We start from the raw sequence: 17734 nt of genomic DNA, 5'->3' as shown, positions 1-17734 counted from the left end.
CATACGAATTAGAAAACTTACCATAATTGACACCTTCTCAATTTAACTAGATTTAGATTCGATCTACCAAATAAGATAAGGGTGACAATATAACGCACAAGCCCACTGTTAACCGATATTGTTCTCTTTTGATTTTCACTTTCAACTTTCTCCTCAAAGTTTTGAAAACACTTCACTGTAAGAGGTTTCCACACCAATACTTTGTTCTTCTTTTTTAATTGACGGAATCTCACAATTATACAATGTCTTAGCTGTCACTCATTCTTCTCTCTTTAGCATGGGATCAGCTAAATGTTGGATTGGAAATGGATAGGTATTTCATACAGTGGGCTCCGCTGTTTGACACTTGCCATCCACCGGACGTCCTTGTTAGATAGTAGCAGCACGGCACGGCACGGCAGCGCTGGTCGTAGGACGAGAGTGTACACAATAGACTTAATTTGTCTGTGAGTAGTTATTGATAGAGATTTATTTGTTCTTTATCTCATCTAAAGCTTAATATTGACCGGACTAAGGTGATCCTGCGACTGGGATTCAGTTTCTTCAGGCCCCTCGCAATTCATCCTTGCCATGCAGGCAGATTTTGATCCACAAAATTATATATAGTACACGACTCTCGCCCGAATTCACCTTGTTCCATTTTCTGGCAATTGAGATGGATGCAACTGCTTGCAATCTACCGTTGTGTGGAATTCATCACTTCTATTCCAATTCAATGGAAGTTCAAGCTGGAAAGTCCATGTTCGCGGTGAAGGTTCCTCAATCTTTGAAGTCCAGCTCATTTCGTCTTCCCTGGGGCGGTTCTTCGAAGCTGAAGTTGAAATCAAGATCGAGCGTCCTAGTATTGGCTTCCAGTTCGAACTCTGTGTATGAATCTTCTGCGTCGGCGAAAATTGAGAACGATGATGACGGAGGTCTTGTTTGCCCTCCTGGCTATCAGCCCACGCCTGCTAATCGCGAGCTGCGGACTCCTCACAGCGGGTAAAACGCTGTCTAAATTTTTCATTAACGAAGGTTCACATCTAGCATAAATGTCCTAGTTCCTAATTTCTTGCCACTGCTCATCTGAATGGTTGAGGCGGCTTCACTAATGGGTTGCATGTATCTGTGAACCCCTCATTGTTTTGTATCTGTGCACACTGTTATATGTACTAGTCTTCAATTAAATGCCCAGTGGTCACCGTCAACATTCAGGTTCCGTCTCACGAATTGTTTGTTCATCCTCTGTTTTATAACCAATAACCAACAAATGCTAGAGATACAACAAGTATTCAAAACAAGTTATGTATGGCTTAAAGGGAGCTTATCTCCTCTGATGTAGCAGAAGAGAAGCACCAATTAATGAGAACTATGAGCTGTGCTAAAAGATGGCATAGAAAAATGGAGCAAAAAGTGAAGGAAAGATAGAATGAGAGAGCCAAAAATCAGTCGACTATGATTGGAGCGAGTGGACGAGTGGAGGAGACGAGCTATGCTATCGAGGGGATTATAGGGAACGCTCCTGAAACAGTAATCAAGTGTGTGAAGATGAGTGAAAGAGAAATAGAAAGATGTGGACTGAGAGTAGCGGGAGTGGAAGTGTTGGGGAAACTGGAAAGATGCTGGAGCTATTGTAAGAAAGAATGATGATTAAAGTAGTATATTTGTATCTTTAAAGATGAGTTAACTGGTCATAACTCACCAAACTTGTAAGATAAAAGGTTGTTAATGATTTTTTTTTTTTTTCCTTTTTATCCTTCCTTCTGGAGCATTTGAACCCGGTGTAACCTTATTTTTGTTATGTCATCTGAGGTGAATTGTTACTCGTCCTTATATTATGACTGCATCATGGTTGATCTCATTATATATGGTTATGTGGCAATCAATGATTTACATTTTCCAATTTTCTGTACTTCGTATTGAATCAGGTATCACTTTGATGGGAGTACTCGGAAATTCTTTGAAGGTTGGTACTTCAAGGTATCAATTCCACAGAAGAGGCAGAGTTTCTGTTTCATGTACTCTGTGGAGAACCCTGCATTTCCTAAGAAATTAACGACACCCGAAATCGTACAACATGGACCCAGGTTTACAGGAGTTGGAGCACAGATTCTTGGTGCTTATGACAAATACATATGCCAATACTCTGAAGAGTCTCAAAACTTTTGGGGAAGTAAGTTTTGATATCAAACCTATCTTCTTTTCTTAGTTCTCCTTTACAATGCTTCGATAGTGAGATCAATTCTTTTTAAAACTTGAGGTCTTATTTTGTGACAAAAGTATGAGTGGATAAAAACTTCCATATATTTGCTGTTCTATCAATGCCTTGCCTTATGGATCAACTGCTGCTAACTTTATGTTCAAACATTATTTAATACACGAAATTATGGAACGACATTCCCTCTACTCCATACAAAACATAATCACTGCCAATTGGAATTTTAAACAAACCACTTCTTTCTTGGTTGTCTTGTAATGTGCATAATAACATATATACCTTCATTGTTTGGGTAATTGCTATATTTTTTTTCTTTTGGTAATTAATTTGGATTTTGAATCAAATTTTTGTTTCGACTGAAGTCAGAAAATTTTCCACTAACCTTTTTTGGTCTGATTAAGTATCTAAGCATTTCAGCAAATACAGATTTAACTACCGTGCTAGTGCATGGCTTTGTCATTCCAATTTTTCCAGCATGCATATTTGTTTCAGGAGTGATATTTGGTTAGAGACCTCTCTTTCCTACTTTGCACCTCTTTCGTTTGGCCTGTTGTCCCTCTAGTCACTTTGGCCTTTGTCCTCTTGGTTGTCCTCAGGCTGCTGAGAGAAATATTCTTGAGAAGGAATTGGATGAGTTGTTTCTTTGCTTGGTATACTTTAGATGATTGCTATCAGTCACAATTGAAGGAATTGGAGTGGTTGGTAAAAATTTTGATTCCTCATATATCTTGTGGGTAAGGGGAGAATTTTATTCTTGTGACTTTATTGAAAGATTTATATCTTTATGTGCCTATAGTCGTAATTTTGTGATCACCTCTGTCAGGTCTGTAATGGATTACTTATGGATTTGCCTACTTCATGTCAGTCTTTCCTATGCCCAGAAAAGTTCTATTATTTTTTATTTTTCTAATGTTATATTTTTATAAAAAAAAACTTGGATGTATTACAAAAGAGAGAACAAAACAACCGAAGAGCGGGGAAGAGGGATCCCCCACCCAAAAAACTAGCAGTCATTGGTGATTAAAACACCACAGTAGAGGTGAGCTGTACATTTCTGCAAAAAGAAATATCGAAAGTAGAAGCCTTATCCTCAAAAGTTCTTTGATTCCTTTCCAACTAATTATGTCCTTCGATTCTCAGAATACATTTATAAAAGAGGTCTCAACCTCTTTATACAGGCTATGGTTTTCAGATAACTTATTCATGTATTTTTTTAAAAAAATGACGCTAATGCTGGGTTTTTAATGCATAGGTAGGCATGAACTGAGTCTGGGCAACTGTTTTGCATCTAAAGGAGGGTTTAAGTCTCCAAACAAGGAAGTTCATCCAGAGGTTGAGATGCTTTCTTAGATTGTGTTGTTTCATTTAATGTTGAGACTTGGTCTTTTCTTTCTCTCTCTTATAGTCTTATATAAGTTCAATTAATTCATGAATGATTTGTGCATCTTTTTCGAGAGAAAATTTGTCAGATTGGAATCTCTTCTTGCTTCAACTATTCTTGTCTCTGACAGAGGTTGTGAATGACTTTATTTTATATTATGGGCAACCCTTTTATAGGAGTTCAATAGTAAGGTCGAGGAAGGTTTTCAAGTCACTCCACTTTGGCATCAAGGATTTATTCGTGATGATGGCAGGTGCTCCGTCTCTTTTACTTTATTGAGCTTTTAGTACCGTGTTGAGAATCTTTAACTTCAGTTTTTGTCCTTAAGATAGCTTCAGTTAAAGTTGAATGCTAATATCTCATGTGGAGTAGCCCCAAGGGGCAGCTCTGTGGGTGAAGGCTCGCAGTCTCTAAGGAACACTTATCTTACACTAATTCATCACTGCAGTCTCTACACTAATTCGTCCCCATATTGTAGAGCTTTTGTGGCTTCTTTAGATCATATACATACTCCTAACACAGTTCAAGAAGCATACTTTTATGTAAAGTCGCCACTCTAGAAGAATTACATTCTCTTGAAAAAAATAAATGTGAATCCTATGGGTGCAGTTGGATAAAGATGGATTTTTTCAACCAATCACAAACCAAATGGTAGTATAGAGCCATTCAAAACTTGTCTTCAAGGAAACATTTGTTCCTGTTGCGAAATGAAATTTTATTCAAGTACTTCTCGCTACAATAAATTCATTTTTTAATAGAGACCTAGTGAAGAAGTGATTATGAGCCTATATCTTGGATTTGAGTACATATATACTCCGAAGGTATGTAAACTGAAGAAATGTATGGATTAAAAAAGTCATCTCAAGCTTAGTTCAAAAAGTTTACAAATGTATTGAAGTAAGATGAATACACTCAATATTAATACAACCAAACCCTATTCATCAAGAATTTTTCACCAAGTAAAATTACTGTTTTCAGAGTATATGTTGATGTTATTATTTTTACAAGAAATGTTTTAGAGTAAATTATTTGGCTCAAGCAACTTCTTTCAAATAAATTTGAAATCAAGACTTAACTAGTAGGAAAGTTATTTACTTAACTCATACTTGTCCAAACATTAGTTTGGCTGTTAATGTGGGAATTAAGTCCATTCCTGAACAAACCTTCTAAAAGTCATATAGAAGTTTTGTATAGAATATTGAGATATTTCAGGAAAGAGCCTATACTTTTAAAGACTATGAACCAATCTCTAGAGGTGTACACTAATGTAGCTTGGGGAGGTGCTCTTATTGACTGCAAGTCAACTTCAGGTTAGTGCTCATATGTGTGGGGGAAACTTAGTAACTTGGTGCAGTAAGAAGCAACAGATTGTAGCTGAAAGTAGTGTTAAAGCTGAGTTGCAATCTAGCTCGAGGAATTTGGTTAAAGTGCCTACTCATCGAGCTCAAAGTCAGAATAGTAGGTATCATAGAGCTAATGTGTGATAATCAGTCTGTCATAGCTATTGAAAAAAATCCAATATTTCATGATCGAATGAAGCATGTTGAGATAGACTGCCACTTCATTAGTGATAAGATTGAAAACAACACAATAAACCTAAGGTATGTGCCTTCACAGCAGCAATTGAATTGGTCAAGCCTTGATGATTACGTTTCCAAGCTAGGAGTGACTAGCATATACCATCTAGCTCGAGGGGAGCATAGAAAATCAAGCTGTAAATTTAATTTTTTATTTATTGTCTTATATAATTGTGTAGTTTTCTCCTTCCTTTTTAGACTTGGGCTAATTACTGAATTGCTTATTTGGAGTTCTCTGATGGAAATCCTTCTTGTATAAATCTCATTCTATTTCATTCAATGAAAAATTGTTTTCATACATAGCTTCAATAACTAAGAGAAGAAACTGCAGCATTTGGGCAGTGAAGCCTTCTTCCTTTTAAAGGACATACTCCTAAAATATTCAGGCTAGAATTGACACAACTATTCCTTCTCCCAGTGAAAAAGTTATGTATGAAGCTAATTGATGTTTGTCTTTTTCTGGAATTCTCATTCGACATGATTTCTTCCAGTAAAATGTAGAGGCTTCCTAACTTCTTCTTTTTGAGGTTGGGAAAGGCCACATGCACGAGCATCAATTTCTTTGTGTTTTGACATCAATGCAACACAATGTGGTACCAAATTGTCTTAATTCATGAAATTGCTCTCCCTTCAGGTTTAATCTATGAGTTCTATGCTTAAAGAACTTGTTAATAATTTTATAAAATAATCTCATTTGTTATTATGAGTTATGGTGTTTCCAATCTTTGAAGCTTCCCTGCTTACTGGGAAGAAAAGATTTAAGTTATTCACTCAAAAGGAGACTGGACTTCCTTGAACTAAATGTGTTTTAGGGCTTTAAATCAGTATATCAAGGAGCTCGAAACATTGGTTGTCAAATATTTTTTTGCATTAAAACAATTGTGTCTCGGATTCCATCTTATTATTGGTACACTGTTTGACAACGTTCAATGACAGGACAAACTATTTGGAAACTGTAAAAACTGCTCGTTGGGAATACAGTACCCGCCCAGTTTATGGCTGGGGAAATGTTGGATCTAAGCAGAAGTCAACAGCTGGCTGGCTTGCAGCATTTCCAGTATTTGAACCTCACTGGCAAATATGCATGGCAGGAGGGTTATCCACAGGCATGTTCAATCTTTTAATCAGTTTACCTTGGAAATTTTGTTTGACTTGGTGCATTACTTATAATTATGAGGAATTCTAAATTTCGCGCTGTCCTGGTGCTGGATTTATGGTGAAGAACGATAACTATATATTTTTATGGTATGAGGATTCTGTTATGGTTTCGTCTGCATATAGATACGTACATGATACGTACCTATATAAGTTTATGCATATGTCTATCATGAGAAATTCTATATTTAGCTCTGTGCTGGTGCTGGATTGATGGTGAAGAATCGATAACTATATATTTTTATGGTATGAGGATTCTGTTATGGTCCTATATGCATATAGATATATATGATACGTACAGGTGTAAGTTTATGCATATGTCTATTTCGATAGGAAATAGAAACTCACTAAAAAGGAGAAAGAGAGAAAAGAACAACCTAAAGACCAAGGAGATGAAGATTCCCTGGCCTAAAAGAGGGATCCTACCAAACACTCTCTATTTATGCTATAAATAATTAGTATATTTTTTTAGTTCTCTCTACGGGAACTTGTTCTTTTTCATATTTATGGTTTTAGTTCTGTTCGTGTCAGTTTTTTTGATAATTCATTTGGACTGGGTTGTGGCTTTCCTCTCTTCTATTTGTCTGTTTCATCTTCTTTTCTCCTCCTCCTTGGAGCTTGCACATCTTCTTAGATGAACGTATGCTGTGTAAATTATTATGTAATGGAAATATTGTTTCATATCATGCTGCGCTTTCGCCCTAATTTTATTTTCTTGGAAAAAGTTAAAGTTCGGCATATTTCCTGAATTTCTCAATATGAATCACAGGTTGGATTGAGTGGGAGGACGAAAGGTTTGAGTTTGTAAATGCCCCTTCATACTCTGAAAAGAATTGGGGTGGAGGATTTCCCAGAAAATGGTTTTGGGTAAATTTTTTGGCTTTGTAAAGTAAGAAATTATTTGATTCTTTCTATATTCTACAAATTTGAAGTGTAGCATTCTATGCAATATGGCCTAGTTAAAAAATGAGGTTAAAAGAGGGTTGAGTTTTGGAGTACTTAAATTTGGACAAGAAACCTAGGATCGTGAATCGTGTTAGAAAATTCATAGAAGGATGTCAATAAATTTAACTTTTCCAAATTGAGTTTGCTTTTGACTGGCCCATGCATAGAGGAGTTTCCTCTGTTTTTTACATTCATGAGGCCGTAAAAGATTACACCATCTGTATATTTAATGGGATGAAGTATGCTATATTTTCTTGCATATTTACGTAGTATATTGCTGGACCTTGTTGCTCGACTGGCTCAAATATTGTTAAACCTTAGCTCCTTTTAACATGCTGCAGGCTCAGTGTAATGTTTTTGAAGGTGCTCGTGGAAATGTTTCTCTTACGGCTGGTGGAGGTTTGAGACAACTTCCTGGATTGACGGAAACCTTTGAAAATGCTGCATTGGTATTATTATGTGACTCTTCATTGCGTTTTCACTCTCTTTACTCCCTCTCTCTCTCTTTCACACACACACACACACACTGCATTGTTGTGAATGAAATGGTCTCCCCCAACACCCCAAATGCTGTGAACCTACGAACGTGATCCACTCTCTTTATACTTGGAGAGAGACGGTCTTACTTTGAATAGGATTGTTCTATAGGTTGTACAACTTTGTCCTTGAGTTCGCAAAGAGAGAAGGGGTGGGGGTGGGGGTGGGGATGTGAGATCCCACCTCGATTGGGGAGGAGAACGAAGCATTCTTTGTAAGAGTGTGAAAATTTCTCCCTAGTAAACATGTTTTAAAATCTTGAGGGGAAAGCCGAAAGAGGACAATATCTGCTAGCATTGGGCTTGAGCCATTAGAATTGGTATTAAAGTCAGACACTGGGCGATGTGCCAGCAAGGACGCTGGGCCTTGAAGGGGGGTGGATTGTGAGATCCCACATCGGTTGGGGAGGAGAACGTATGGAAACCTCTCCCTAGCAGTCGCATTTTAAAACCTTGAGGGAAAGCCCAAAAGGGAAAACCCAAAGAGGACAATTTCTGCTAGCAGTGGGCTTGGGCCGTTACAGGCAAAGTCGTGGATGGATGGAATTATGCTCGGAAAGGTAGGAAATGTGGGAGTTGGGTGGACATTTTAACCAACAATGATATTTGTGATATTTTAATTGTTGCAGGTTGGAGTCCACTATGATGGAATTTTTTATGAATTCGTGCCATGGAATGGAACTGTTAACTGGGAAATAAGTTCTTGGGGCTATTGGTATATTGCTGCCGAAAATGCAACGCACAAGGTAAATTGTGGATCTCTTAGTTCCAGTCACTGCCCTTCTTTGAGCAATTATAAGATTTCCATCTGATGGATGCAAAAGACTTGATTCTGTTAAAGTACAGTCTTTTAGCAATTAAATAGTAGTGTTAAAGGCATACTAACAACCTCGACATAGCTTAATTGATTAAGATACACTGATGAGGTTTAAATTCTCCACCCCACGTGTTTACTCTACTATAAAGAATAATGATAAAGCATATCAAAATAGTCTAAAAATGCTTTAAAGCGTTTCTTTTGGAAACCAGAAAATTATGCAAAAGTGAAGATTTCTTTCAAGTATTTTAGCTTGTCTTTTGCACAGATTGAATTAGAAGCCAAAACAGACGAGCCTGGTTCACCGTTACGTGCTCCTACAACGGAACGTGGGCTTGACACAGCTTGCAAAGATACTTGTTTTGGTATCTTGAAATTGCAAATGTGGGAACGAAGATTTGATGGCAGCAAGGGCAAGGTGACAGTCTTATATTAACTTGTTTCCATTACTCATTGCTTCCGTTTGGCTTGCACTTAATCATTATGTACAATTCAAGGGCTAAATATGTTTCTTTCTTTTGTTATTCTTGGGCTCTGTGATTGAAAACCAGCCAAAATCCTTCCTGCTTTCCTTAAATATCTTATAGATTATTGAACTTTCATATTTCTATCTAATAGAGTCTTAGCTAGCATATTGTGTCGAGTTCGTGAGTTTTTTTTTAAAAAAAATATTAAATAAGTCAATGACCTATTCGACCTGAAATTGAAAATTCAAGGATTTATTGGATATAAAATTCAAAGTTTAAGGATCTACAATACAAGTTTTAAAGTTAAAAGTTGAGAGACCTATTAGATACACACTTAAAAGTTAAGCATTTTTAAGTATTTTTTTAATACCATTATCATAAATGTCTCCATACACACATGCATGTATACAAGCGACGTCACCACCCTATGATCTGATCATTCTTTAGGAGGTCTTCATACTAGTTATAAATCCCGATAGTGGTTAAAATATCGTGTTAGTATTGGTGTAGATTATTCTCTGCAGAATATTTTCCGAATTCTTAGTGGAATATGACAATTGTTCACCTGCTCTTCATTTTCAGTAGTTATATCAGTACAATTCTTGATTTGCAGATTGTATTGGATGTCACAAGTAACATGGCGGCATTGGAAGTTGGAGGAGGGCCTTGGTTTAACACCTGGAAGGGAGAAACTACCACCCCAGAGATCCTCAAGCGTGCTCTTACAACACCTATTGATGTGGAACAAGCTTTTAACTTGCTTCCCCTCTTCAAACCTCCTGGCTTGTAGACGACAATGACGACAATTACGAACCATCAAGGTCGTGCTGGTTCGGGCAACCTTCGTAGCCTATAGTTTAGTCCTCGAACTTCCAACAATTTGCAGGGTAGAGCTACTTTTCTATGTTTGGGTTCAGCTCATTTTTAGTTAAAAACATGTGAAAAATAGTTTTTAATTAGAAACCGAGACTGGAAAGTATATATAAACATCAACTCTCGTGGAGCTTGAATGGTTGTTATTATAATTAGCTTGCAAAATAATTATAAAATCGTTAGGAGGAGAATTGGAGGCGGGCATCACAATGTTCTGCCGGAAGTTTGGCGGCGAGTTTTGTAATGACGGCGGTGGATACGTTGCCGGGAGGTTGTGGCGGCGGAGAAAGCTGGGTTCCAAGTAATATCAATAAAGCTCATTATGACTATTATTATTTTTTAATTGGTGGTCTGTGCTTTGTGATTTTATTCTACTTTGTTTGGTGTTGTAAGAGATATAATCGTTGGGAAATTAATGAGGATTAGAGGGGGATTAATTTGGTTAATTTAAATCTAATTTGGTTCAAGGGATTTTAGTTTTTGTTTATTTTGTTTTGGGCCTCCAAGAGAGCGCTTTGCCTCTTTAAATTATTTGGGCTGTTTGAGCCTCTCTACTTTGATTTGGGCTACGTCTGTGGGCCTATGCAAAGCGGCCCATAACATCCTATGTGATTTATGGATTAATTCTCAAATCAATTTTTAAATTTAATTTTGAGAAACTGCTGATTTTACTACTTATTTTAAATTCAAAGACATTTTTTTTGTACCTAACCCTTTATATATATATATATATATATATGAAGATTTGCTTTGATTGTGACTTTGGTGGGTTCCCTTACCAAGCCATTGTCTATAAGTCACCGGCTCATTCTTCAACAGACACATAGTCAGAGTCTTGGTCTCCTCCTCCTACGGTTTGAAAGTTTACAATTCCATGTTTTATTTCACTCCTCGATGAGAGTTCTTTCATCCTTCTCTCACGGAACCACACTATCGGTCGCCCAAGAGTATTTAGTCTTGCAAGATAGTTATTATTGATTTACGCTGGATTTCACAGGCTTGATGTGATAGAGGATGTGGTTGAAATTTGTATTTTCTTTATTTGTATCACCTGAACGTCCAAAGGGTCGGTCATCTGTACCTCACCTCGAGAGATCAAACTCATTCAAATCATCGAACGAGCACTTACGATTAAGGAAAATGGAATGTCAACCACAAAATTAGAAATGAATGTACCATCGAATTCTGTCAACGGGAGAGCGATTAAAAAGAGAGAAAAAAAAAAAAAAAGATGAAAAGCAAGAAAGTGAAGAACAAGAGTGGACTCTAATTTTCATTATTGCTTGAGACATACTTATTGCAATATTGATGTTTCTTTTTCCCTTCAATTAACACCCACCATCCAATATATATATATATAATGCAAAATTTAAAATACACATAAAAATAATATTCAAAGTTTCAAATTATATCGAAAGTAATTGGTTTTATTCATATTTTTTTAACCTTACATCCCATGTTAGTTTTATTTATTAATTAATTAATTTATTTTGAAGAATATCCCTAAGATATGACTTGGAAAACCCATGCAAAACAGGTCATCTCCACTTTTTAAAATTCCCATTGGACATTGTCACATGGGATCCTATCAATCATAGGCTTGGAATCTATAAGCATAAGGGATGAATATTAGTACAAATTTTGAAAAATTCCAAAATTAATATTATAAACTATTAAATAATAAGAAAATTTATATATATATATTTATTTATTTATTATTATTATTATCATTATTATATTTTTTAAGTGAGCATTATTAAAATTTTAGTGATTTTTATTCTTAAAATGTTGATATTTTGTAATTTGACTATTAAGCCATTTAATATTATAATATTAAGCCATTTAACCCTTCAAATAATTGAATGGCAAAACCCGTAAATAGTCTTCAAGTCAACGGGTACAAATGTAATTTAGATAGGTGCAATAATAATATGCCGTTTGCCCAACACTGTACGATGAGATGTTTATAAAATCGCACGTCTTTTATTAAAAAATGCCAACCAATCAACCATTCTAAGCCTCTTCTATCTAGTTCAGTCTTTGAGCTTGCCGGCATATCAATGGCCAAAATTGCATTGGGATGCGTTGGCGAGGCGACTCAGCCCGACTGCATCCGAGCCCTCGTCGTCGAGTTCATCACCACCTTCCTTTTCATCTTTGTTGGTGTCGGATCAGCCATAACTGCCAGTAAGTTCTCTAGTTTTCCTCGTTCTTCATGCATTTGAATTATACTAAAATTGAGAATTTTCTGTGCGAATAGATACACTACTAGGAAATGCACTCGTGGGATTGCTCGCTGTCGCTGTCGCACATGCGCTGGTTGTGGCTGTGATGATCTCCGCCGGCCACATTTCCGGTGGCCATCTCAACCCCGCCGTCACCCTCGGTCTCCTTTTTGGTGGTCATATCACAGTTGTCCGATCCGCTTTATATTGGATCATTCAGTTGCTAGCAGCGTCTGCGGCTAGTTTTCTGTTATCTTACCTCACCGGAGGCTCCGTGAGTCTCATCGTCTTCCTCCTTCAGCTATGAACACAATAACAAGATCTCATATTATGTTTGAATGTTCTTCTTGTTTGCAGGCTATTCCAGTTCACACATTAGCAAGTGGAGTTGGCTATCTTCAGGGAGTGATATGGGAGATTATTCTCACTTTCTCCTTGCTGTTCACTGTCTACGCAACAATGGTTGATCCAAAGAAGGGAGCTCTTGATGGGTTGGGTCCAATGTTGACTGGGTTCGTGGTGGGGGCTAACATCTTGGCTGGTGGGGCCTTTTCTGGAGCTTCAATGAACCCAGCAAGATCATTTGGCCCAGCTTTGGTGGCTGGAGACTGGACTGACCACTGGGTTTACTGGGTTGGACCTCTTATTGGTGGAGGACTTGCTGGGTTCATCTATGAAAATTTCTTCATTGAGAGGTCTCATGTGCCTCTGCCTAGGGCAGAGGCCGAGTATTAAAGTCTCCTATGCTCTGGCTGATGCAGTTTGTGTTAATGAATTAGAACATTAAGAGGAAGAACTTGAATGTAATAATGGATGTAATGGGGTGAAGAGGGTGGGTTGTTAAGTGTCACGTTTTCTTAATTAATGAAATTATTTATGCTATTTAGTTTATGGGTGAGGTAAAGGTCTAATGGATGTATCTTATGGCTACTAAATTTTTCTGAGTTGTGCTTGCTACCTGCTTAAATCTCGATCTTATCCTATGGTTGGGAAGCATCAACCACGTCCTGCTCACAACGGAAGTTTCATCGAGATCTAATAAAAAGAACGACATCGAAGAAGTTTAGATGCTAAGGCTCCATTCTATTATTGTAAATAGGTGGCTCCCATGGAGATTCCTCAATCAATTTCGAGTCTTTTCTATCCTCTATCATAATGAGGGAGCTCCTACAAAGATTCCCAAATCAATCTTTCTTTCACCTTAAGCCTATTGAAGATTGTTGGGCAGGAGCCTCAAATCGACTAATTAAAAGGATGATCGTGGGTTTATAAGTAAGGAATACCATTGGTACAAGACCTTTTGGAAAAATCAAAAGCAAAATCATGAGAGTTTATACTTAAAGTGGACAATGTCGTACCATTGTGGAGATCCATGGTCTTTATGGTATACTTTGTTCGAATGGAGGATTGTTGGGCGAAAGTCCCACATCAAGGATGATCATAAGTTTATAAGAAATACATCTTCGTTGATATGAAGCTATTTGTATAAATCAAAAGTGGACAATGTCATACTATTGTGGAGGTCCATGATCTCTATGATATACTTTGTTCAAGGGGAAGATAATTGGGGGAGAGTCCTACTTTGACGAATTAAGGGGATGGTCATAAGTTTATAACTAAGGAATACATCTTCATCGGTATGAGACATTTTGGAGAAACCAAAAGCAAAGTCATGAGAGCTTATACTCTATGCAGACAATATCATACCATTTTGGAGGTCAATAGTTCGTAACACACACCACTCACTCCTCGAGAGAGGGAAAGGTGCTACTACAAACATTCTTCAATCAATCACACTGTTCTCACCCTTCTCTCCATCCAGGGAGTCTCTTTCACCTGGAAATTTGTCTCTTTTGAATTACCACTTTGAAGACATCATTTTAAAGCTACAATATCAAACAAATGCACAACAAAAAGAAGAGTAAACGTACAATGCACCAATCAAATCCACTGAGAACTCTTTATCATCATTTAAATTAATGCCCGGTTTACAGCTCTGAAAGACCCAATTAGTATGGATTTGAGATTACATAAAAGTAAATCATACAACAGACGATACCTTCCCAAGCCAGATTATGTCGTGGAGCACAATTCATAGGCAAGGACTTGGATCCAATCAGCCGACTTTTGAGGAATCCGTTGGGAGTTGGGGCTGCAAGCTTCTCCTCAAAAAAGCTGACATTTTTGCTGTTGCAGCACGCCCTCGTTCCAGACAGTGAATATAATCATCCACTTCAGATAAACAACAACAATAATTAGATCCCATGCTTGTTTTTCCATCTAACATTCACATTTTTCAGATTCCATTGGTAACCCAAGAAAAGACTAACTCTACCCGTTTTGACATTTGATGCTATAATAAGATCCAAGTACATTTTCGATCACAAAACGGCATTAGATAGAAAGTACATGACATGATGAGAGAAATATGCCGTATCCATTGCTAATAAATGGTTTATTTTGTCCATCGAAGTGTGCCATGGTGTCAAGAAAATGAAGATCATGAATGAAAAAAACAACCACAAAAGAAACAAGAAACTTGCTGTGCGTTACTAAAGGGGGTGAGCCAGATGCGTGTTCAAAATGTATTGGAGCCTCAGGCATGAGATGCATTTAGTTCTTGGTATAAAAATATGTGATCATTAACATAATATAGAAGTGAATACTCAGTATGAGCTTATTGGGACACTGACATCCTAAAATTCAAACATAGTACAAATATGCACATTTTCAATTACGACTACTGGAACATAGCTTGGTTTCGTGCACAACATACCTGACATTGCACCCTGAGTTAAAGATGTTATTATTCCGTTCTCCAGAGGTTCGCCTCCAACTTGGGTAGATCCTTCAGGAATTACTGAGACGGGTGAGTTCGGAAAGACCAAATGTACAGAAGCCTTCATTTTCTGCATTTTGAGTTCACTTTTCTTTAAATTCACTCGTTTGATAATCAAATTAAACAATTTTCATTTTTTCTCTTTTTCTTTGATAAATTCAATAATCTGTAACTACTTAGCCAACCCCAAGCATGGCAAATTTGCATATGGACCATATCTATGACTTTTATCATGCATATAAAAATTAACTGCAAACATTGGACAAGCATTGCCAGAGGAAGTATTACAGATTCAATAAGTAAATTTACCAACCTGCTCCTCTAGCTTGGTTGGATCCAAAATAACATATCCACTCTCAGACAAACAACAAGAAATTGCAACTGCAACATGCAGTGCAGAGTAGTCAGTGCCAACCATTAATTTACCAAGTGAATCCATGAATAATAAGACCATAAAATTAGATTACCAGCAAGATGCTTTAAAGGAATTCCAGCATCTACTAAGGCAGCACATGATGCATTAATTGCACAAGGAAGAAGCTATTTGAGGGCTCTGTCAAAGAAGTTCTTCATGAAGATATTTCAAGAAAGGTATTCCCACAAATAAAGAAAAAATAATGCTCATGTGTGGTACATAAGTTGACAGAATATCAAACCTATACAAGGTAAAAAAAAAAAACATTTTTTTTACAGTGGCATGACATTGGAACATTTTAAACAAATGTCACTTCAAATTTAGAAGAAAAATCAATGTGATATATTAGGGGAGCTCTTCCACCGTGTCCCTAGGCAGGGGATCACAGAATATCTAGATTTTTGACCCAATGAACAGATAAAATAACTGTCCATGTTCATATGTAGGCCCTAGTTCTTCCCTTTTCCTCGACAAAACAGTAGTTCCCCGTGTAAGATTAACGTGAATCAGCTCTCATATAGCATAATTGGTTAGAGCACTTATAATGTAGCTGTGAGGACTTGGACCCAGGTTCGACTTCCAAGGATAGTGTTAGTAAATCAGTTTGAATAGGATCACGATGACATGAATTGCGTGTCTTAACATACTTATATTTTCCTAACATTATTTTTAGTAATCTAAAAACGAGGTATTAAATCACAAGGGATACAGCTCCATCATCATGAATAACCTGCAATTACAGGGGGAAATATCAATGTATTTGAGATAAGAAACTAAGTGCAACATTATTAGTATAAATGCCCTAAACATAATGTATTTCAAAGCTGACAGTCCAAAACATTTTTCATGAGATGGAAAATGAAAAGGTGTTAATTTCCTACAACGAACAATTTCGCATCGAGGTCGTCCTTGATGGTTTTAAAATATTTACACTTTTTCAGCAACAGAAGTTTCAGTAACATAATAGCATGTTCCAGCTACTTATTTCTTATACATAATATTTAGAAGTTTCAGATATAAAATAAAATGATGTAACATGCGCTGGCTATGTAAATATCCATGTTAGGAGTAGTCAAGCAAAAAATCTTAATAAACGTGTTCGTTCAGACTAAAGGAAGATTGGAATGAAGGGAATTTGCTAAGTCCCAAGCATGAGTAATAACATTACTTTCTATATATGAATGTATAAAAAGTAATGCTAAATTTTAAACTTTAAGGTTGTGCATCTTTTATGCAGGCTCAGAGATTGGTTACCTTCAACAAGATTTTGAGATACCCATTTCATGTATATTACGTTTTAAACATCAAAAGACCAGCAATATATCACAGGAATCTTGAACCAAAAAGGGGGGAAAGTGGACTCACCTGAACTACAATAGATGTGGTGGTATTGGGATTTATAGTTAATATGCAAATACTCTGCAATGTCCTCTTCAATATCATCTCACACTCCCTTTCCAGTTTTCCTAATACATTATCAAATGTAAGAAGATGCATTGATGAGATTCAGAGAATATCATCCATATGCTTCAGAATCAATAAAGTACAAAAACTAGACAGTATGTTCATTGAATGCCATACTTTGAATGGCAATAATACGTAAGAAATTTACTGAACTACAAATATTCATGGGATAAGAACTTTATCATACGATTTAGAGATGGATAAAACAAAGTGAATAAGAAAGTAAAGAAACGTACCAATTTGCCCTGTTTTCGGTTTCCATATAACCTCAATTGAAGCCTTTTCAGGATTTTCATTCTTCTTTGTTCCTGCTTTAGGTCCATAGACTGCAGCGAGAATTTTCGTGTCGCCTGTAAAATCCAGATTACACAAACCTCTCATAAGAAAAGTTCCCGAAATCGAACGAAATCACAAACTAATGAAACAAGAACTAAGAAGTGATGGTAGAAGACGGAGAGACCTTGAGACCAACTGGCGGATCCATGAGCACGATTAAGAACATTGCAAGAACAAGCAAGTGGTCTCAACTGGTTGGCGGTACGGCCATCATCTCTGTCTATCTCCATGGTCTTTCACAGGTGATTTCAAACGATTAGAAAGAAAAAGAATAGCTGGTCAAGAGAATGGAGTGAGCGAGTATCAGAGAGAGAGATGACGAAGTAGAGGAGGCAGAGAGGTGGCGCCGCCGGGCCTATGAATACTGGGAGAAGGACTGAGAGAGACTGAAGGAGAAGACGGGACTAGGGCAAAAGTGTCTTTTTCTTCTAATTCCCAGTTTACCGGCAAAAAAAAAAAAAGGCTAAATTAATCCCACACACACACACACACACACACACACACACA

General features: G+C 37.0%; 3 protein-coding genes across 3 annotated transcripts; 2 read left to right on the top strand and 1 right to left on the bottom strand.

The window, feature by feature from the left end:
• The first annotated feature begins 387 nt into the window (after positions 1-387).
• On the top strand, positions 388-10092 carry LOC111496186 (tocopherol cyclase, chloroplastic). Its single transcript, XM_023146542.1, has 10 exons — positions 388-981; positions 1908-2152; positions 3450-3529; positions 3755-3831; positions 6092-6261; positions 7080-7177; positions 7597-7704; positions 8421-8537; positions 8877-9026; positions 9689-10092. Exons 1-10 carry the CDS (start codon positions 656-658, stop codon positions 9863-9865), a joined length of 1548 nt encoding a protein of 515 aa, XP_023002310.1. The 5' UTR covers positions 388-655; the 3' UTR covers positions 9866-10092.
• A 1832-nt stretch (positions 10093-11924) lies between these two features.
• Positions 11925-13153, top strand: LOC111496306 (aquaporin TIP4-1). Its single transcript, XM_023146713.1, has 3 exons — positions 11925-12135; positions 12209-12447; positions 12531-13153. The coding sequence occupies exons 1-3, from the start codon at positions 12009-12011 to the stop codon at positions 12906-12908; spliced, it is 744 nt and encodes a 247-aa protein (XP_023002481.1). The 5' UTR covers positions 11925-12008; the 3' UTR covers positions 12909-13153.
• A 953-nt stretch (positions 13154-14106) lies between these two features.
• LOC111496308 (exosome complex exonuclease RRP46 homolog) lies at positions 14107-17662 on the bottom strand. Its single transcript, XM_023146716.1, has 8 exons — positions 17352-17662; positions 17128-17241; positions 16793-16893; positions 16137-16157; positions 15480-15552; positions 15326-15393; positions 14950-15082; positions 14107-14405 (listed from the first exon to the last, which is right to left on the bottom strand). Exons 1-8 carry the CDS (start codon positions 17455-17457, stop codon positions 14290-14292), a joined length of 732 nt encoding a protein of 243 aa, XP_023002484.1. The 5' UTR covers positions 17458-17662; the 3' UTR covers positions 14107-14289.
• Between the last annotated feature and the right edge of the window lie 72 nt (positions 17663-17734).

The sequence above is a fragment of the Cucurbita maxima genome, unplaced genomic scaffold, assembly GCF_002738345.1.
Source record: "Cucurbita maxima cultivar Rimu unplaced genomic scaffold, Cmax_1.0 Cma_Scf00022, whole genome shotgun sequence".
NCBI classification, from domain to species: Eukaryota; Viridiplantae; Streptophyta; class Magnoliopsida; order Cucurbitales; family Cucurbitaceae; genus Cucurbita; species Cucurbita maxima.
The sequence above is the reverse complement of the archived record's forward strand: the minus strand, read 5'-3'. Positions and strand labels throughout refer to the sequence as shown.